The following is an 18,874-nucleotide window of genomic DNA, read 5'->3' as shown; positions in this document are numbered from 1 at the left end:
GAGGGGAGGCCTTTACCTCATCTCCACAAAGCTACAAAGCCACTTGCTCTTGCCAGGCTCAGGGGAGAGAGATTTTGACCTTGACTGGTTCACGTTTCAAAAGGCTATAGCTCCCTTGTTCGTATACACAGCAACCATCTGCACCAGCCGAGTGTCATCACTATACGGGAATCATCACCGAAAATTACGACAAGCCGGATAATAAGAATACTCAACGCATCGTCATGACCACCCATGGAGATACCCTTGTCGGTCAGGGACGGTACTACCACGACAAAAAGGCTTTTATCAACGCTCAGGTCAGGCTGTTGGAGACACCCATGCAACCGCCGTCTGACTGGAGACACCATCGGGCACGGTTGAACGCTAGGGGCGAGGCCCATACTTCCATCCCGGAGGGCGTCGTCTCTGCTGTCTTGTCAAAACGTTTGTCACTGCTTCAGATAAATGGAGATGGTCAATTGCCTGTTCGTTTCTCTCGAAAGCACGACTAAAATCCTGTTTGCCTCCAAATCTCATAGTGCATACCATCAGCACAAAGTCTTCGCGTATGACCTTTAACAGTCAATCTATCCGTCAGATGCTAGAGCAATTGGAGGCGAACCAGTATGAGCTCCGCAAGAAGGCGCGGCAAGGAGGTGTCATCATCAGGACAAAGAGCGCTCAGGAAATTCTTGAGTCGGACTGGATCGACATGTTCCCAGAGACATGGCAGCAACACCAGGATGAAGCGGGACTCTCCGCTACCTCGAATGACCCTTCGTTGTATTCATCATCCATCGCACCCCTAGCTCCGACTCCGAGCCTGTCTAGATTACAAAAGTATGCAGATTTACGGTCCCGGATTGTCGCGATGCAGACCAGATACCAGGAGTTGAAAGACAAACACGAGTATTACAGGGTAGAGACCACTCAAGGATTCCTTCTGCTTCAGCCAACTTTTCTTCTGCATGCTAATTCGACTCTCTTTACATAGACACTACGGACCGAAATTAGGAGGCTGGATGCGGGAGAAATACAAAAAAACATTCTGTCTCCAGACTCGCATGTCATTCAGGAGCTGGAAAGAATGAAGGTCATTTGTATGTATCGGGGTGCTGTGTCTGTTTATATTGTCAAGCTGTCAAATAGTGAGAATGGAGCACTAAACCGATCTACGAATTTCAACAGTGCCCAGGCTGGTGAGCATCTTGAGTTCGAGACATGATGTCCTTTCGGCCAAGCGAAAGCATCAAATGCTCTCTGCGACTCCAGGTACGGTGCATTTAAATGCGCTCACCTGAACAAATGAATTGGGCTGTCAGAGTTCCTGTTAACAGTCTGTGCTACCTTATCTTCTGTTAGATGCAGACGCCAGCAAGCGACAACGACTTCATCCTTCAAACCCTCTCGATGCCATGATGGATTGCTTCCAAGATTGAGCCTTCTTCTAGTTGATCCTTCGGATCATTGTACCATATGTCATCTTTACATGTACTTTACATATAAAAAAAAAAAATTCGCTGTATACGACTTTACTGTTTGTCTCCTGATCTGGACACGATGAATCTACACAACCCCTGGGTCCCTTGAGTGGTTCCGCCCGGCGAACCAACTTATTCCATGTGATTATCGTTCTTCAGCGAGGAGCGACCAGCTCGCATCATCTCGTCCACTAGCAAAAAGTTCGTGGCAATCACGGACGCGTTCTGCACCATATTGCGGACGACACGGTAGTTGTCCCAGATGCCCTCTGCAACGGGATCCAGCGTCTCTCCGCTCTGAAGATCAACACCAACAATATGGCCATCCGCGTACTCTTCTTGCATGGTCACAATCACATCCATAGGGTCGAAGCCACCGTTTGAGGCCAGTGTCTTGGGAATGACCAAAACGCCCTCAGCAAAGGACGTGATACCGGCCTTGACACGACCTTTGACAGTATCCTTGAATTTGAGAAGATGAGAATGGAGAGCGACCTGGAAGGCACCGGCACCCGGTACTACCAATCCATCCTCCAAAGTGTTTTTAACAGCACGGAGACCATCGCGGATGGCATCCTTGGTCTGATGGATCGTATGAGGGTTAGGACCTAGAGCCGTGTCGCACAATTAAGATATAATAAATAGATTGTTCAAAGGCGGTTAAGACATCTTCCACGAGACGGAATATGCGCACATGATACCGCCTGCCCTCTTACCCTTGATCAAAATGGTTGCTGAGCTGGGGTCCTTGACATCCTCAACAAATGTGAACTTCTCCTCACCCAAGGTGTGTTCATAGATCAGTCCAGCCCATCCGAGAACTTCAGGTGAAAGATCATCGACAGAGTTTTGGGCGATACCTCCGCAGATCAGCTGCATGCGCTCCATGTTTCTTCTCTTGGCGCGCCTCAAAGCGAAGATTCCGTTCTTTGCCAAGACATCCAGCGACAGGGGATCAATGCCCTTCTGGTTGATGATGACGAAGCCTTTGCCAGAGTCGCCGCACACCTGCTTCTTAAGTTCCACAATTTTCTTCAGTTTCTCATCCACAAACTTGCGCTCTGACTCGACCAGCTTTTCTCTCTGTTCCGCGGAGCTGTAGAAGAATCCAGAGTTGACCTCACTTTTCTCGTACTCCAGGGAGACATTAAGGGTGAGGACATATGCGTCCTTAACTTTCTTGGGCATGTCGGGATGTCTGGCGCCATGATCCATGACCAATCCGCGGACAAGACGAGTGTCGGTTTCACTCCTGTGCTGCATCGCCATAATCTCAACCATGTGCAAATCGATGGGCTCATTCTCGCGGTAAATGGTCAGAACGGCATCCACAACAGCCTCAGTAAGGGTGTCGGCCAAGGCACGGTGGACCTTGGTGCGGAGTGAAGTGCGAGCAACAGAAATGAGCAGCTCACGATCGATCTCCTTCTTGACAGCGAAAGTATCCAAAAACTATTGAGTGACGACAATAAGATGGAAGTCATCGTTAAATTTCAAACTAATACATGGATGGCTCTATACTTTGTGGAGCTTGTGGTCGAGCGTAACGTACCTTAAGAGACTCCTTCTTCGCGAGCTCGAATCCCTCTGTGATTATGCGAGGATGAAGACCTTCGGCAATGTGACGCTCCGCTTGCTTCATGAATTCTCCGACGAGCATGACGATCGAAGTTGTGCCGTCTCCAGTAATCTCATCCTGAGCTGTTGCTGCACGGGCAATCATGGCGGCAGTAGGGTTTTGAATTTGCTGATAGCAGCATCAAATCGGTTTCCATCGAATCCAGGGACAATGAAACGAGACGCGTTAGAGACCAGGCTAGTATACATGAGCAAAGAACAGCACATCAAAGCTGAGCAAGGGTATATATTTTGTCGTACCATCTCGCTGAGGAGAACTTTGCCGTCCTTGGTCAGCTTAATATCGCCAGCGCCGCTGACCAGCATCTTGATGGTTCCCTTGGGGCCGAGGTTGGAACGAACGACCTCCATTAGACCAACAGCACCATTGATATTCAGCTGCAGAGCTTGGCCACGGCGAGCGACCTCCGAGTTAGGGTTGATGAGAGAAACAGCTGATCCTCCAGACCTATTGAACGTCGCGATGGGAATGCCGCACAGTCAGCGCAAGTTATCAAACATGATGCCGAGGCACATCTGTGTCCATATGGTGTTCCCTGTAAAGTGATATCGTTTCACTGTTTCTGCAAGCAGATCTCCAGATAGCGTGTTTTTTTTTTTTTTTTTTTTCTTTGATGGTGATGATGGGTACCGATCAGCTTTAGCGCCAGGGAACGGCGTTTGGTGCATAGAGGTATCGAGCTGGCGCTGCAAAAAGAATATTTTTGGGTGGTGCGAGGAACATGCCGCGAGACTTACATGATGATGGTATGTGGTGATGAGTGGGAGAGAACGTAGGGATGAAGAGGAGTTGATCCGATTCAGTGTCAAGTCGCAATTCTCTGGTCTGGTGTGCTACTGGAGCGTGCTGTGCCCTGTAAGGCAATAGAAGCTGAAAGAACGAGGAACAAAATCCTAGATCGAGTGCAGAGCAATTCAGGCTCAAATACGTCACAGAACACATCCTTGCAAGAGAGTACTGCATCTGAACTGTGGAGTGCGACAGTCCATCCCCTTCCAAGGATGAGGCTGCTCGCCTGCGTCCTCGAGCTCGTCCTTGCCCTTGCCCTTGCCCCACTGCGCTACCGCTGCTGCTACTGCCCCCGGTTTCTGTGTACGATCTTGCATCTTGCATCTAAGGGCAGTGCCTGTCCTTATCTACTGCCTGAAGATAGAGCAGTCGCTGTTGATGGACTAAATGGCTGCGAACGACGTTGCAAATGTTGTGCCCTGCCATAATATCGCGGTGCATGAAAGTGCCACAGGTTGATCAGCATTGCCTGCGGATCTCGACCTGTCCGACAAACTCCTTGCACGTCGGGCACTTCTTCGAAGTACAAGTACTCATTCACTCCAACTACGATGTAGCCTAGGGACCTGGCCTTTAGGACATCAAGACGAAGTCAATAAAAACATAGAACGATTTTATATAACTTTGTGATAGTGTTCTTGCCTTCTGAACAAAGTACGACAGAAAGGACTCGTGCAAGGAGGAAAGTCTCGTCTTGGTCGAAAGCTTGCCTAGACCAACCCCAATCACAATCTTGTTGGCTTCCTCTCTCTTTCTACCGAACGATCCTCCGACCAACTTGAGTAGGCGATCCGTTATGAGTCTGTACTCCGCATCTCTGGCCCTTCTCGCGCCCCACTTATGCTTCTTGAACCGGTTGTTGCTGTTGTAAAACTCATTCAGTTGTTCCTCTACTCTCTCCAGCTCCGTAACATAGCTCGCAAAGCTGGTCTCGATGTCGTTGATGGATTCTATACCGTCGCCTGGAGCGATGCTTTTTTGCTCTTCCATCCATCTTCTGTGCATGAGCGTGGGCTGGTACACTGTCTTCTGTTTCACTGCGAGGTTGTAATAGGTGACAGGAACGGGAGTAGGGGTTGTATCCTCGGAGGAGCTGCTCATGCCGACATCATCATCCTTTCTTCCAGGTCCCGTCGTCGTACTGGCAGGACCATCGTTCTTTGGTAGCAACGCACCGGTTCCGACTACACAGGCTTGGCCGAAATCGAGACCCAGGACCTTGATTTAATCGGGCGCACATTCCCAAAGGTCGATAACATCCTGCTGGGTCTTCACAGTGTTTCGGACCTCGGTCAAGTAATAATCCACTCCTCCGATTGTGGATGTGGTTCGAAGGGACAAAACATTCTTGGGGAGTCGCCTGTATCGAACTGACTACAGCTCCTTCAGCTTGAAGGTGAGTACTTGAGGATGAAAACTATCAGTCCTAAGAGATCCACAGAGGAGATAGTCGCGTTTGGTGTAGGTACTGGAATCGAAGTCACTTTGACGAATGAACATAAAGTACTGTTGAACTTCGCTCAAGGGCATCGTCGTTGCTGTGTTCCTGTACGGTTTCGGGGATCCTGGCTTACGCCGTTTGGATTCACCTTGTCCTACATTTGTGAGCAGCCTTGTAACGAGGAACTCTGGTTCTTGGCCGGCCAGCCAGTATTCTGCGTCTCAAAGCGCAGGAGCATAACTCGTTGTTCTAATTAGCACCCTGAGTATCTTATTGAGCACCTCGCTCTGTCAAAAGATCTGGAGCAGCTCCACTTCCGAGTATGAGACGAAAGATTGGCTGATAGGCGCTACAGAAACGAGCCTCCGAAGGTTTTTACTGATTTGGATTAAGTGGATAAAATTTTCGATGGCCGAGAAGTCGCAACGGCTCTTGATGCTGCGCTCATCTGATAATAGCCCCTTGTTCTTATGAGTCTTGAACTGCTATAGCGAAAGCTAATGCTGTTAACTTTGTATTCTCTTAAATTACTCCCTGAGTTAAACCTCAGCTGGAACTAAAGTCAATAAAACTCTTTACCTTTTCATATAGCTCCAAGGTGCTGTTTCTGTAGATTCACCTGAACTCATTTGAGAACTGAGAGGCAGCGGATCGCAGCAATGTCGATCCTGGCTATGATATTCTCGTCCTTATTGCAGCTTCATTCCCTATGTCCAGCAGGCCCAGGTCCTGTGCTCGACCGATGAAGCGTTGCATGCACTGGATGCATTGGCCAATCCACGTTTTGCCAGGGGGCTCGCACGAATAGAGATGTCACAGAGATATGGTCTAACGGTTCTCGATCCAATTCCTTGAAGATGTCTGAAGTAGTAACACACTTAATAAATCAACCAACAAGTTGCTTGAAGGATCACTTGGTGTTCGCTGAGAGGAGGACAGCCTCCTGGACACATCCGAGCGCTTCGGACGCCAAATCGGGTTCTTGGTCCAAGTCCTGTTGACGTTCAGCGAATAGAGTTTTAATATCGAGGGTTAATGTAAGACGTTCCTGCTACAGAGCACGGACCATATTGATCTTCCGCATGTGCTTCACCGCTATCTTCTTCTTACTCGTTGCACTCATTGTCGGTTTCTTCTTCTTCTTTATTATTATTTTTTGATGTCTACTTGACGCATCGGGCCGCTATAAAAAGGACTGGGGAGAACAGAGTGTTCAAAGCGCATAGTAGCCTCATACCCTTTCTTTTTCAGGAAAGGCCACAAGCCGCCAATGCCCATCGCAGAGTTGTGAAAACATGAGGTCGCCAGATATAGAGGTTCGGTGTAGAGGTGGTGATCAAAGAAACCTGAAAAAAGAGAGGAAAGGGGAAAGGAGAGGAAGAGTGCTCGTTTGGGCATGGATAGAGCCCTAATCCCTTTCGCCAAAAACCTCCAGGATACCAGCACAGTACATTGTTGGCTGGCTGCTTGCCCCTGAGTAACACTTGATCAAGTCAGGTTGGCGGCAAAAACTATCTAACCTAATACGGACGATCAATAGTTTATACAGCTGACTTATCGTTCGCACAAAACCTTCGGTTGTTTGAACAACAAGGATAGAATTATCAACTATCGCACGATCGGGCTTTTTAGTCCAACGTGCAAGAGCAAGACGAAAAGGAAACAAAAAAGAGAGCGAGATAAAAAAAGAGGAGAGTAGAGAGCAAATAAATGACGGGAGATCAACCGTAATCAGCTTAAATATCTCTATCCGCCCACTTTGGTCCATAATGGTAATAGCAGCAGTGAGGCGGAAAGAGAGCTGCGGAAGAACGAACGAACAAAAGAAGACGAGACGACACAAGAGGCGAGAAAGGGCATCTCTGTGACTCTGAAGCACAATTGTTCCCATTTTGAACAACCTTGGATGATACCCGTTAAATGTCAAAATAATGAGTGCCCTCGGCAATGTTTTCCACGTAGCTTATACAACCCATTGGCGGGGATATGAGCTGCAAAGACAAATGGGAAGTCGCTATTGTTTATTTGTTTGTTTGTTTTTGGCGGGTTTGATGGGTGGACTATGGTTTATTACATGCAGTGCATGCATCGTGGCCTTTTTGTTTACCTGCAGGTGCACGCTCAGTTATCTGCTCTGCCCTTGTCTTTCTTATTCTTTCATATTCACGTTGATGACAATAGAGTGGAATCCATTGTCTCTTTGTTCTGTTAATCCATCCATCCTATACTCCAACATCCAAGTCCTCATTGCCATCTCTCTCCTCCCTGCTGGCAACGCTCGACAGAGACCACAAAGTGAGGCCTCTGGATCCTCTTTGTGCCACTTTGCATCTCTAGCCCTCTTCCTGCCACGCCTCCTCCTACGCACTCGCTATGAGACCTCCTACGACCTACGAAGCGACGCATGTCCAGTCTTCCAAAAAGCCTGCATCGAGCCTCCGTCTCCGCCCTCGCAGGCGGTCGCTCATCGGTCGCTCGCGAGCGTAAGTCCTCAACACCATTAATCGCACATTTACACCTCAATCCTATTGTTCACAGTGTAACAAAAAGTGCGACCATTTACAATCCACCAATTGACGATTTATATTCTATCAAAGTAGCGTGCCTTTCTTGGCTGGGTCCCTTGGTTCTTTGCGACAGCGCTCAGAGGATAGCGCGGACGATCAATTGATCGTTTCACTACGAGACCGTGACAGCCACACAGGAGCCCCGTGGCAGAGCAATGCTCAGGCACTTCAGGAATATCTCATGGTTCTGACACCCCAGCGGCTTCCGTATGAGATTCAAATGGCTTCAGGATGGGACAAAGGATTTTCACCAGAGGAGCTTGTCGGACTAATGCACACCTCCTCCGGTAAAGGATGGCACACTCCAAGGTAAACTACAGGAATACTCCGAGAATGGCATCGTGGTCATCGAATGCGCATCTAACATCTCTTTTTAAATCGCCATCTAGATTCTGCAGCTACCCACAGGATTTGGTGCTGCGATTCTCATGTGGGCACTCCAGGGTGAGAAAGATTCAGATCTTGTCCCACCAGTACAAGATTGCGAGCAGGCTGGACTTTTGGATGGGCTCGAGGAAAGGTGTTCAGTCCATCAACGCAGATGCCACAGGACGTCAATCTCTCATTGATGGGAACACTAATGCCGATCATGACAACAACTATGGAAACAACGATGGCGCATATGAGGATGAGGACGAGGATGCCGGACTTGATCTCGTCCCTAGAGTGGATGCCAGGAAGAAGAATTTGCCAGTGCTGCAGTTTCAAAAACTTGGCTCCATCTCTTTTGACAGCAACACTGCCTCCAACTTCTCGGGGCGAGAGTTGAAATCGATTAATGTCGATGTCGAGGGCGAGTATCTACGTGTCGTCATTCGCCAGTGCCATGTGAATCCTCTCAATATCTACCATCAAGTTGCGATATTGGCGTTGAATGTGCTGGGCGAGACACTTGAAGATGAGCTGCAAGGAGAATCGGAACGCTTGGATTTCAACGAATTCGAGGTCGTGAATGGACCAGGTCAGGGACTTACAGAGACAACGGTTCCACACTCTTCGATTCCAGTTTTGGAGACTCTTGAAGTCCCCAACCTGTCGGATGCAGTGCGGGGATTGTCAATAGCGGAAATAAAGGATCAGCCAGCCAGTTACATGGATCAAGATGTAGAGAAACTGATAGTGGGGTTCGTCAGGGCAAAGCAGGACGCAGTAAAGGGTAGGCACCAGACGTTGCTCTTAGTTTGATTAGCATTTGGATGCCATTGGATGCTCACGGTCGTGAATATTCTCTCATCTTTTGTTAGTGGAGGACTTCGCGTCTGCAAAATTGTATAAAGCTGGTTACGAGGAGACGGTAAAGGTGAGTAGTAAGATCGCTTCAGTTTTTCACAGTGTTAAGCCTGGCCACGGATACTGATGCTTGACATGTCACTAGTTTGCGGACGAAATTCAGACCTTGAACATTGAGAAGCACAAAGCTGCTGAAAATGATGATTTTGATCTGGCACAGGAGTTGAAGGTAATACGTCAAAGCTGGTGGTATTCATCAACCTAATTGTTTAGAAATAGCTTTAACTTAGCTCTTATGTACCATATGTACCATAGACTAAGGTTGTAGTTGTGAAAGCAAGGATGAACACTCAGCTGTCTCAGGGAGGCTTTGTCATCACTGCAACAGATGAAAGCACCGTCGTCTCTTTGGCACGGTCGGACGTGATTTACGAGGAGAACGATAATGAGAAGTCACTTATTGCTTCGAAGGTACCTTATTGCTGCAGCGCTGCAAGACTCATGGGCTACATGTGTTTCGACCGCACATCGGACCATTCGGCTAACGACTAGTCTTCTCTGGGTACTATAGAGCGTTTCAGTTAGCAATATATCAGTCTCTGCTGAGGCATGCAGTCTGCCGATCAGCAGCATCGGGACCAATGGACGGCGGGTTCCTGTCAGTCGCCGAAGCATCTTTCCTCCAGCCGTCCTGAATCGCAGCTCCTCAGCACCCAGCGATAGCAGCTCTGATCTAGACAGGGCGGGAAGGGGCGATTATTCAGGAAAGATACCGGCGCCTCTTTTCAGATCGTCCTCGACTGGGGTCTCAAAGCAGCTGAGCGGCGCTAGATACTCAGGACCGCAGTCGTCGCACAGACTACCCTTGTTACCCAGGAACGGCTCAAAAGCACTACAACAAGTGATTTCTCAGCCCGCCATAAAAGATCGTTCATTCATTTCTTCCAGCCAGCTCATTCTTGGACAGGATGATATCAGCACGATTCATTTAGATGAGCTGACAGAGCAGGAACAAACCAGCTTCTCTGTGTCGCTTCAGGTATTTCCCAGCAAAGTCGTCTCATGCCTCATTAGTCGCGAGCTCCACCTCCGACTATACGCTATTGAATGTGTCAAGGAGCATCTGGAAAATGAGAATGACGAGGACGACAACGACCAGCAAAACGATCGAGTAAGTTGGTTAGGCAACAAACAGGTTGGTTTAAAGTCCTTGATGACGGGACAGCTCGTTTAACATCGGCGCAAACACTAGACTTTACTAGCGCGAGCCGTTTTCCAAGTCATTTCGATAGCCTTGACAGACACTCGCGAGAAGGTCGTGACACTTGCGTTAGCGCTGCTTGATCAAGTTGTCAGTAAGTCTTAATCGACAAAATGAGACCCTGTGTTATACATTGTGACGAGAGCTGCTATTCATCGTAAACCTATCTGTCACCGTAGAATTCTGCATTCAGAACGAGATTCCGAATGCCGTAACATACCGTTCCTTGGAACCGATCTTCTCACTATTACTGATTAAGGCATCGGATCTAAACACGCGTGTGACCCAAGGAACCATCGACCGACTCGTAATGCTTTGTAACAGTTTCAGGACGACTCCATACGCCATCCTTCCTCTGGTATTCAAGCCAGCAAGGAACACAGTACCCTACCGGCAAGCACAATCCAGGATTGAAATTGTTGCCAGACTCGTGAACGAATTCGGTGTGTTTGATAGATCCGAAGGCAAGGGGACTGCAGGCGGCCTCGACTTCGAGGTAAGGCAACATTAGACCTTTTGCTGTAGTAGATGACCTCTGCTTTTGGGTCGTTTCACTCAACAACTGACAATTGGTTTTTTGAATTATGTCTAATAGAATATCACTGAGTTTGCGGTTCCTTATCTCAGCCATACCAACGGCGAGGTGCGCATTGCAACTCGTAAGCTAATCATTGACGTCTGCAAATTCTTGAGTAAGACAAGAGTGGAGCAATTCCTGCCGGGCGTAAAACCTCTTATCATTGAGGTAAGAGCAAAGGCATCAGACGCTTGTGTGGTCAGCTATTCTCTAGCACCGTTCTCTTATTCTCGCTTAACTGTTATGCAACATAGAGCATCCAAAAGGAGCTGGTGCCCAAGAAACCGAGGTCATCGGCTGTAAACTCGCCTGCGCTGTCACGGCCGGTATTGAGGTCTACCGGACTATCGACTCAGGACTTGCGCCTGTCGCTAAACTCATCCGTTCCTGTGCCATCGACTAGCAGGCGATGCCCGGCTCCCAATCCGCTTGGTGTAAATCTTCATATGGATTCCTTGAAAAGTCTCTTGGTCGAGCCCGATTCCCCTGGTCTAACCAAACCCAGTCGCCAAAGCTCACGACAGCGGTCAGATGCAGCGATTGCGCACCAGGCGCGCCTGAAGATGCCTTTACGGTCCTCTGCCAAGGCAACACAAGCACTGTACACTGGTATGTGCTATTTAATCGCGAATGATTGCTTCCTCTCATGATTTGGCCACTTAAGTTAGCTCTGATGTGGTAACTGTAGGTGTTCCAAGAACCATGGTAAAACGGCAAAGCGCACTTTCGCCTGAGGATGAGAATGATTCTACAGCATCAGAGGAGATTAAGGTATGGTACAAGACATTGCAATCCGACTTACACCTTTCCAATTATGCACTAATTCAAATGCCTGCGACGTACAATAGCCGCCTCTTCCTCGAGGGCTATTAATTACACCTAGAACGCCGGCCCGACCGCTCCAATCAAAATCAAAATCGAGCTCCTCTCTCGTGACGAAAAACTCACGGCAGGACACGACTATCGGGAATTTGTCTGGAAGCGATGTACCAAAGGGACCGAACGCTTCTAGACCAACGCAAGATCGATTCTGTGTATTTTGCGATGAACGAAACAATGCTTTTACGGACGAAGGATTAGTGGTGCACTATTGGAACGATTGCGCCATGCTTGCCAATTGCTCTTACTGCAAAATCGTAAGTGCACTTGAAGCCTTGATTTTCGGTCGGCGCTATGTCAACTGCTGTACTTATTTGGTTTGATGACTACTCTGCTTGCTGATGTAGATCATCGAGGTTCCCACATTGGCGGATCATATGCTGAAAGAATGTTCGAAGCGAAAGTTTGTAAAGCAATGCGAGACCTGCAGAGAAATCATGGCCGCAGATGTGTTCCTTGCCCATGTCGCTGCGGGATGTATCGGTAAGCGTAATGGCTGCTCAAACTGCTCTACTCTCCCTCTTGGCAATGATCGCAGTTATTTATCGTGCGACCTTTCTTGCATTAGCTGTTTCTGAAACGACTATTCGGTGTCCACTTTGCCAAAATATCCTGCCTTGCAATGACGAAGCAGAGTGGAAGGAACATCTGCTGAATGGGTCAGGTTGCCCGCTGAACAAAAAGACACGATCTAGGGTCCAAAAGCCGAGGTCGTTATCACAGGCGCCTGTCAATAACCTTCTGCCGCCAGTCAACACTGCATATGGCAGCTCTGTATCTTCTATGGCTCACGCAGGCTCTCCTACATCTCCGCTGTCATCATCTTCATCGTCGTCTATACGAATGGAATCCTCGAGCGTGCATAATAGGGGTATGTTCTCAGCTACTGTCTCGCCAGCGTCATCGACCACGTCTTTGGTCGTGGATAAGAGCTCGCATTACAGTTCAGCGTCTCCACTGTCGTCGTCCGTAGCATTTTCGCATCTCAGCCAGCGGACACAACATGGCGCTGGCGCAAACGACTATTATCATAATCTTCACCATTTGGACTCTGTTCATCCGCTGGATCCCTCCCCAACGGGCTTTTGTCAAGGTGGCACCGTGCTTTTGCATTCGCCATCGATGAGCGCAGTGGGTGCCCATCAGGCTGACAATGGAAATAGTAGTGGCGGTAGTGGCAGCCGTATCCCAAAACTGGGCAACTTCCGATCCGCCTCGTCCAATTCCGGTAGGAGATGCATGACAATGCTTGCTTGCGTGCTTGCTTTCTTGATGTATGCTAACGTCCTAGGATCTCCATTACTTTGCGTAGTCACGAACTTGACGTGGAAGTAACCCGATTAGCGTGTTTAAAACGATTTATTTGCAAACATCGCCTTTAAGAATCTGTTCTCTTTGCCTGTCTGTCAACATAGCCCGACGGCGAGCGCAGTAGACTTAGGATATATACATAATATGCCTTTAATCATTGTCCTACAACCCATAGTTGGGTCCTTATACTTCCCTTCGTTAGCCTTGATTCAAAAGATAATGCGACAGAGACGGGACGTGCCAAACTGTATTTTGTGCGCACGAATAAAGGCAAATATCGGAAAGCCGATGCACAGCAGAAGCATGAAGCACGACTGAAGAAAGCCGCGAGCAAACAGGCGCGTCCAGGATAGCTCATCGATTCCATCCTCAATCATATCCGGGACAGACCAGGCCATCAATCACACCTTGTCCTCTTATTTCCCTACATCTCTCAAGGGCTGCCGAAACAAAGGCTTGGTGCCTTGGCAGTACATCCATGCATTGACGCCTACAAAAGCCGCGCCTTTCGCATTTCTTCTTCGCTCCGTACCTTACAATGCATCTTCCTCCTACTAAAGCATATCTTACGATGTTTTTGGGATTGTGTAAATAATCCTATGTTTGTCAACCGGTACGTTACTGCACAGCTGCAGCCGTAACGTCCGTCTTTTCGCGTCAGATATAAGATTATTTACATGACCGGTCGACAAATATCAATTCCAAAAACTATTTATTGAGAATAATACTATCTAAAGCGACGCCCATTCGGAATCCATCTCCAGAAGGGTTATGAACTATGATAAAGCGAATTAGACGGAAGCATTGGTTATCATGCAGAAAGGTCATTTGATCAGCAAATTGTTCTACCGCACCACAAACACTAACATACTGGCACGAAAGGGATGGCTATGCAAGTAAAATAACGTTGTAGAGCGACAGAAAAAGGAGCAAGTACAAGGGCAGCAGCACAACTGAACTCCGTCTGTATTTACTAGCCTACGACACAATGATAAAGAAGTGATGGATGTCGACAACATTGACGAAAAACCGTTTAATATGCCGTATTGTATCAGGGACAATAATGGCCACCGCGAGTTGTCTAATTTGAGTCAAGCCCAATAACTGTTGCCATGGCCTCATCATGCGACGACGCGCCATCGGACGTCGATGAGGATCCAGAAGACCCTTCAAACTCTCTTAAACGAAGAGTGTCGTCGCCTCTAGCTACAAGTTGCCAGATCTTCATCTGCTTGTAGTTCTTTCGTGGTCAACCGCGATGACCAAGCAACCCTGCAGTCGCCTATAGGTACAGGAACGCTCACAGATATCGAAATGACAGGGACAACCTACGATGCCTTCTAAATTAGCCGAACAAAAGATTATCAAATGCCGCAAGTCTTCACAGGACAACAGCCTCATCCCCCGGCACACCAAGCAGCAACTCTTGGTATTGACCCTGACCAGATCTGTACAATGGCCGCAGTCTCAACCCTGTCGACACTAAAGATCTACACTACAGTGCAAAACTGCTTCAGTGTTCGCCTACATATTTTTCTTTCTGTAGATTCTCTGCCAATACTCGCCAGATTGGGATGAAACTAGAAAAATAGGGCGATGTACTTTGAGAGCAATAGCTATCGTTGATAGGTATGTATCGGTATTTCGAGTGCGAAGTGTCCCTGAAACAGCTTTGGAGCTTGACATCAAACTGCAGATCGGGACGCTGCAGGTACCGATTCCTCCTCAATTTACTTGGAACCACGCCCACCTCTCCTTAATCAACACCTTTTTTCTCTCATGAAGCCCGCTACCCCGCCAAAGTTAAGGAAGCTATGAGGCTGGCGATTGAGAGTGTTTCTATGCGCGAAAGAGCCCGCAGAATTCGAATATCTCTTGCTTCGGCTGACAAGACTCACTCAGAACACAAGAGCACGCCAATAAACAAGGAAAGACGCCCCAGGGAGACCCCAGCGGAAACAGTCGAGCACAGTGGCTCCCAGAACTGTCTGATAGTAACCTTAGCTCTGGGATGAAGAGAGTGGGGAGCTCAAAGGTTGCACCAGGGTTAACATCACAGTTCGAATCATGTAGGACAGCACCCAAGGATCGAGCCACGGCCGGTAGGAAAGGATGAGGGGGTCCTGTGGAGCAGATCATTCGCTGTACTCGATATAAACAATGTTGCGCAGGGAAGGGGTCGACCCCACTCAATGCTGTCAGTAAAGAGGACCAAGGGGGATGGATAAATTTGCTTCCGCTCTCGTTGCATCATTAAGAGCCCACCGAAACTCCTCGGTGTCGTTACACGCGATGGTCGAATGCCGTAATCGCCAAAATAGCACGCCAGGCCGCAAAAATGTCGTGCACAAATAAGTAGGGTTCATTATCGTGTTTTCGTTCCTTCTCGGAAGGCCAATTGACCACAAGGAGCCGGTTGTCGGAGAGAAAGTCGCTCGGATTGGAGAGAGAGAATTTCTTCGGTTGGGTGTGGGAGAGTGAGAGGGCGAGGATGTGGGGGCGTGAAAGTGCGAATGAGAGAGAGTGAGCCTTACCTCACCCCCGTTATGGTCTTGGGCCAATTCTCTCCCTAGTACCAAAGAACCAGCGAGCGACTTTCTTCAGTCCACTGCGTTTCCTTTGCCAGTTTGGTCGTGCCAAGATTCAGTGGCAGTACGTGTTTCGATTGAGTGCGTCCATGCGGTGGACGGCTCTCTTCAGCGCGTCCTTCACATAGCAGCCCTCACTTCTCTCGATACCCGACAACGGGAGTGGCTGTAGTAAGGGTGTGCTAGATGCGTGGAGGAGCATGTCCTATATCCGGGTTGCGAATAGACGAGGAGATGAATAAGCAAGTCAAACCGTCTCTGCTTCGTTTGCAAGGCACAGAACACAAATTTGGTTGTGTTCCTTCCTTTCCCCCTTCCCCTCCTCCTTTTGGCAAGCGCCAGCAAGCAGCAACCACAGCCTCAGCAAAACAAGGACCAACCAACGAGCCAGAAAGACAGCATACAGGATAAAACATACTGGACACAGCGTTTCAGAGCCACTCAGCCATGTCAACAGGATGCCACCAGAGACAAGACGCTGCGGAGCCTGCGTTCGTCGAGAGCACGCCATCATACTCGGACATTCAACACCACCTCCATGACAATGGAGCCGCAGCAGGCCATGACCAACTCCACAGTGATCATCCGCCCAGCCGGGACCATGAGCCGCCGTATTCTGCGTTTCGGTTTATGAGCACCCAGGATGTGGTTGCCGTGTCGCAGCAGCTCTATTCTCACACCACATCCTTGGGTCTGACTGCCACCCTGGAGCTGGAATCGGATACCGTCGAGATCTACGACAGCTCCAACGATGGCTTTCAGTATTCATTGAAGGGAACCGTGGAACTTGATTGGATTGCCGACTCGGAACTGTTGCTCAAGGATGCCAGGATAGACTTTATGGGATACGCGGTAATATGTGCTTTTTTTTTCTCTTTTTTTTATTTTTTTTATTTTTTGTGCCTGATGGTAACGCCGTCCTTACTCTTTCCAGTCAGTCATTTGCGTTTATATTCCTACTTTGCACAATGGATGTTCTGCTAATACCGCTAGCCGTTGTTTTCGTGTTTTCTCTGGATGCTCGCGTGCTAGGACACAGCAGTACTGCGCTACGAGGCCGGAGCAGGAGGAGCAACAGAGACGCCTGTTCACCATACGCATGATTATATCCCAACCCCTATGATTCTCGGGTCCGCTCCACCTACACCGTCATCATTCGCGCCAGTCAAACCAATAGGAAAATATCACGACTCGTTACCAATTGATCTAACACTACCAGGACATTTGCCAGACAGTACGGATTTGGCGATCGGCAAGATTCGATATGAGCTTCAGATCAGCCTTGAGCTGACGTTTGCACAGGGGACCAGTACCTCAGTTACGGAGCAGTTCATCTTGCGACGACCCGTTCTAATCCATCGGATTGTATACCCCTCGGTTCATTTGCAGCCAAGACTGGCCATGGGCTTGGACAGTGGCGGGGTCGAGATTCAAATCAAAGTGCCGCGGTTGCTGCACTGCGAAAACACACTCTTGGCAGTGGAGTTATATGCCAAGCCGAGGACTCGAAACGTGAGGCTGCGCAAGGCCAAAATTGTGTTTGAGCAGATTGAGACGGATCGGTAAGGAACATGCTACCAAGGTATTCTATGAGCATCACCAGATCATAGCCCAAGCTTGCTAAAACGGACCAAGATATGATCATATTAGATACCAGCGGACATCATCTCTCGCGGCTGTTCCTAGGGCGGTTGTACCTCTCGCCACCTCAGCGCACTCGTCAGCGGTTTCACCACGATCTCAGCATGCATCTCTTCCAACTCCTTACTCAGCTGGACCTCCCCCAGCACCGCGTCTTTTAACCCGGGCGATCGCACAACCGCTTGAGGTCTATTTCGAGGAACCGACTGAGGAATTACAGAGGCAGACGCTGAACCTGCAGCTGGTACTTTCGCCCGATTTCTGTGTTGATGTGCAGAGTAACTGGCTGCAGGTCAGTCATGCGTTAAGGGTCGAGATTGAGTACACAACCGACGAAGATACCTATGCGATTGCGCCGCCATCGTCAATACCGCCGCTGTCTGTCCTAGGATCAGACTTACCAAAGGCATTGGAGGAACAGGGCCCAGTAGGGCAGGAAATGGTTGCAGGAGCAGCACCAAGTGCAGCACCAGAGGGGAGGCAAGAGGAACAGGATGCTGCATTTCAAGGAGATCAGAAGCAGGAGCCGACACTATGGGATCAGGAAGGTGACACGATAGAGATAGAAATCATTGGGGAGGACGAAGAAGCGACTGGTATGGACCTAGAGGACAAGCGGCCCAGATATGTCGCGGACGAGAAAGGGACTCTGCAGGATGGGGAAGGCAGTGGGTCGTCGACGGTTGCGAGTCGCCATCATTTGCAGAGAGATGAATCAAGTCGGCTCTTGGAGGAGATGGCACCACCGTTGTCGGAACAATTGAAGGATGTATCTCAGCTGTCGACGCCTACATTCGAATCGGAGCCTTCAGCGTACGGGTGCTCGGTTGCAACAGAGGAAATCCCTGTGCGAGTGGTGCGAGTGGTGTCGACGGCACTGGTGGATGCATCGACGCTAGCACAGGCAGCGGGCGAGACGGAGGCGGGACTGCCGACGTACGAGAGTGTGATTGAGGCGACAGGTCTACCTGCGTATGCGGAAGAGAAGCTGGAGGACGACCATGGGGAGGCAGAGGCAAGTGGGACGGCGATGGGAGTCTTGGGCGGAGCAGCTAGAAGACTAGAAGGCGAAGACGCCGAAGTAGAGCGGCGATAAAAAATAAAAAAAGATAAAAAAAGATAAAAAAAAAAGCGCGCTTTCAATTCCGCGATGACTTTCTAGACTCTGTACGTTGCATGTTGAATAGATAGGACAGATCTTCGTGAGGTCGACGGTAATATCCATGGCGACTACTGCCGTAGTCTAGTCGATCCTCAAAGGAGGACCCATTGAGCCATTGGACCCATTGAGGGTGTAAGAGGAGTCCAAAAGGGAATGTCGCCATGAAGAGAAGAAGCACGTCTTTTGTCGCTTTGTAGCTTTTGCTTAATTTCCTTCTGTGAAAGCGTGGGAGCCACTGAGTCTTATTTTGTCTTTTTTTTTGTTCGGCGACTGAAACCGAAATGACGGAGGATGGACTGAGCACGTCGGTTAGCCATTGTAGGACA

The 18,874-nt window shown here is 49.0% G+C and overlaps 7 protein-coding genes across 7 annotated transcripts; 4 read left to right on the top strand and 3 right to left on the bottom strand.

The window, feature by feature from the left end:
- Positions 1 to 109: 109 nt before the first annotated feature.
- BC939DRAFT_466805 (kinetochore Sim4 complex subunit Fta4) lies at positions 110 to 1,497 on the top strand. Its single transcript, XM_051557692.1, has 4 exons — positions 110 to 426; positions 522 to 901; positions 977 to 1,082; positions 1,171 to 1,497. Exons 1-4 carry the CDS (start codon positions 225 to 227, stop codon positions 1,281 to 1,283), a joined length of 801 nt encoding a protein of 266 aa, XP_051407214.1. The 5' UTR covers positions 110 to 224; the 3' UTR covers positions 1,284 to 1,497.
- BC939DRAFT_466798 (T-complex protein 1 zeta subunit) lies at positions 1,498 to 3,973 on the bottom strand. Its single transcript, XM_051557691.1, has 5 exons — positions 3,840 to 3,973; positions 3,342 to 3,549; positions 3,016 to 3,210; positions 2,180 to 2,915; positions 1,498 to 2,071 (listed from the first exon to the last, which is right to left on the bottom strand). Coding segments are annotated over exons 1-5 (1,617 nt in total). The 5' UTR covers positions 3,842 to 3,973; the 3' UTR covers positions 1,498 to 1,595.
- A 54-nt stretch (positions 3,974 to 4,027) lies between these two features.
- Positions 4,028 to 4,552, top strand: BC939DRAFT_466797 (uncharacterized protein). Its single transcript, XM_051557690.1, has 2 exons — positions 4,028 to 4,049; positions 4,071 to 4,552. Exon 2 carries the CDS (start codon positions 4,104 to 4,106, stop codon positions 4,317 to 4,319), a length of 216 nt encoding a protein of 71 aa, XP_051407212.1. The 5' UTR covers positions 4,028 to 4,049; positions 4,071 to 4,103; the 3' UTR covers positions 4,320 to 4,552.
- On the bottom strand, positions 4,393 to 5,258 carry BC939DRAFT_16560 (uncharacterized protein). Its single transcript, XM_051550319.1, has one exon. It carries the CDS (start codon positions 4,990 to 4,992, stop codon positions 4,465 to 4,467), a length of 528 nt encoding a protein of 175 aa, XP_051407211.1. The 5' UTR covers positions 4,993 to 5,258; the 3' UTR covers positions 4,393 to 4,464.
- A 1,183-nt stretch (positions 5,259 to 6,441) lies between these two features.
- BC939DRAFT_466794 (uncharacterized protein) lies at positions 6,442 to 6,758 on the bottom strand. The gene has a single exon (XM_051557689.1). The coding sequence runs from the start codon at positions 6,728 to 6,730 to the stop codon at positions 6,482 to 6,484; it is 249 nt and encodes an 82-aa protein (XP_051407210.1). The 5' UTR covers positions 6,731 to 6,758; the 3' UTR covers positions 6,442 to 6,481.
- A 675-nt stretch (positions 6,759 to 7,433) lies between these two features.
- On the top strand, positions 7,434 to 13,552 carry BC939DRAFT_466790 (uncharacterized protein). The gene is made up of 15 exons (XM_051557688.1): positions 7,434 to 7,815; positions 7,930 to 8,208; positions 8,289 to 9,055; positions 9,144 to 9,199; positions 9,275 to 9,358; positions 9,445 to 9,600; positions 9,701 to 10,300; positions 10,382 to 10,484; positions 10,570 to 10,886; positions 10,986 to 11,135; positions 11,222 to 11,576; positions 11,656 to 11,738; positions 11,816 to 12,103; positions 12,194 to 12,329; positions 12,415 to 13,552. The coding sequence occupies exons 1-15, from the start codon at positions 7,706 to 7,708 to the stop codon at positions 13,179 to 13,181; spliced, it is 4,251 nt and encodes a 1,416-aa protein (XP_051407209.1). The 5' UTR covers positions 7,434 to 7,705; the 3' UTR covers positions 13,182 to 13,552.
- Positions 13,553 to 15,970: 2,418 nt separating this feature from the next.
- BC939DRAFT_466785 (uncharacterized protein) lies at positions 15,971 to 18,819 on the top strand. Its single transcript, XM_051557687.1, has 3 exons — positions 15,971 to 16,597; positions 16,778 to 17,307; positions 17,396 to 18,819. The coding sequence occupies exons 1-3, from the start codon at positions 16,193 to 16,195 to the stop codon at positions 18,480 to 18,482; spliced, it is 2,022 nt and encodes a 673-aa protein (XP_051407208.1). The 5' UTR covers positions 15,971 to 16,192; the 3' UTR covers positions 18,483 to 18,819.
- The last annotated feature ends 55 nt before the right edge of the window (positions 18,820 to 18,874 follow it).

Source organism: Gamsiella multidivaricata, assembly GCF_025024155.1.
Source record: "Gamsiella multidivaricata strain RSA 2152 chromosome Unknown BC939scaffold_101, whole genome shotgun sequence".
NCBI lineage: Eukaryota > Fungi > Mortierellomycota > Mortierellomycetes > Mortierellales > Mortierellaceae > Gamsiella > Gamsiella multidivaricata.
Note: the sequence above shows the minus strand (reverse complement) of the source record. Positions and strands in the feature narration are given on the sequence as shown.

Bases quoted from the DNA above. Each gene is read 5' to 3' on its own strand.
- BC939DRAFT_466805 (XM_051557692.1), top strand. From the start codon at position 225: ATGACCACCCATGGAGATACCCTTGTCGGTCAGGGACGGTACTACCAC. The intron at 902-976 runs GTAGAGACCACT...CTCTTTACATAG, and splicing joins ACAAACACGAGTATTACAGG to ACACTACGGACCGAAATTAG. The intron at 1,083-1,170 runs GTATGTATCGGG...GAATTTCAACAG, and splicing joins GGAAAGAATGAAGGTCATTT to TGCCCAGGCTGGTGAGCATC.
- BC939DRAFT_466798 (XM_051557691.1), bottom strand. The intron at 3,211-3,341 runs GTACGACAAAAT...TGCTGCTATCAG, and splicing joins AAGTTCTCCTCAGCGAGATG to CAAATTCAAAACCCTACTGC. The intron at 2,916-3,015 runs GTACGTTACGCT...GTCACTCAATAG, and splicing joins CGAAGAAGGAGTCTCTTAAG to TTTTTGGATACTTTCGCTGT.
- BC939DRAFT_466797 (XM_051557690.1), top strand. From the start codon at position 4,104: ATGAGGCTGCTCGCCTGCGTCCTCGAGCTCGTCCTTGCCCTTGCCCTT.
- BC939DRAFT_16560 (XM_051550319.1), bottom strand. From the start codon at position 4,992: ATGAGCAGCTCCTCCGAGGATACAACCCCTACTCCCGTTCCTGTCACC.
- BC939DRAFT_466794 (XM_051557689.1), bottom strand. From the start codon at position 6,730: ATGCCCAAACGAGCACTCTTCCTCTCCTTTCCCCTTTCCTCTCTTTTT.
- BC939DRAFT_466790 (XM_051557688.1), top strand. From the start codon at position 7,706: ATGAGACCTCCTACGACCTACGAAGCGACGCATGTCCAGTCTTCCAAA. The intron at 10,485-10,569 runs GTAAGTCTTAAT...CTGTCACCGTAG, and splicing joins GCTGCTTGATCAAGTTGTCA to AATTCTGCATTCAGAACGAG. The intron at 12,104-12,193 runs GTAAGTGCACTT...TTGCTGATGTAG, and splicing joins ATTGCTCTTACTGCAAAATC to ATCATCGAGGTTCCCACATT.
- BC939DRAFT_466785 (XM_051557687.1), top strand. From the start codon at position 16,193: ATGTCAACAGGATGCCACCAGAGACAAGACGCTGCGGAGCCTGCGTTC. The intron at 16,598-16,777 runs GTAATATGTGCT...CTCGCGTGCTAG, and splicing joins TAGACTTTATGGGATACGCG to GACACAGCAGTACTGCGCTA. The intron at 17,308-17,395 runs GTAAGGAACATG...TGATCATATTAG, and splicing joins GAGCAGATTGAGACGGATCG to ATACCAGCGGACATCATCTC.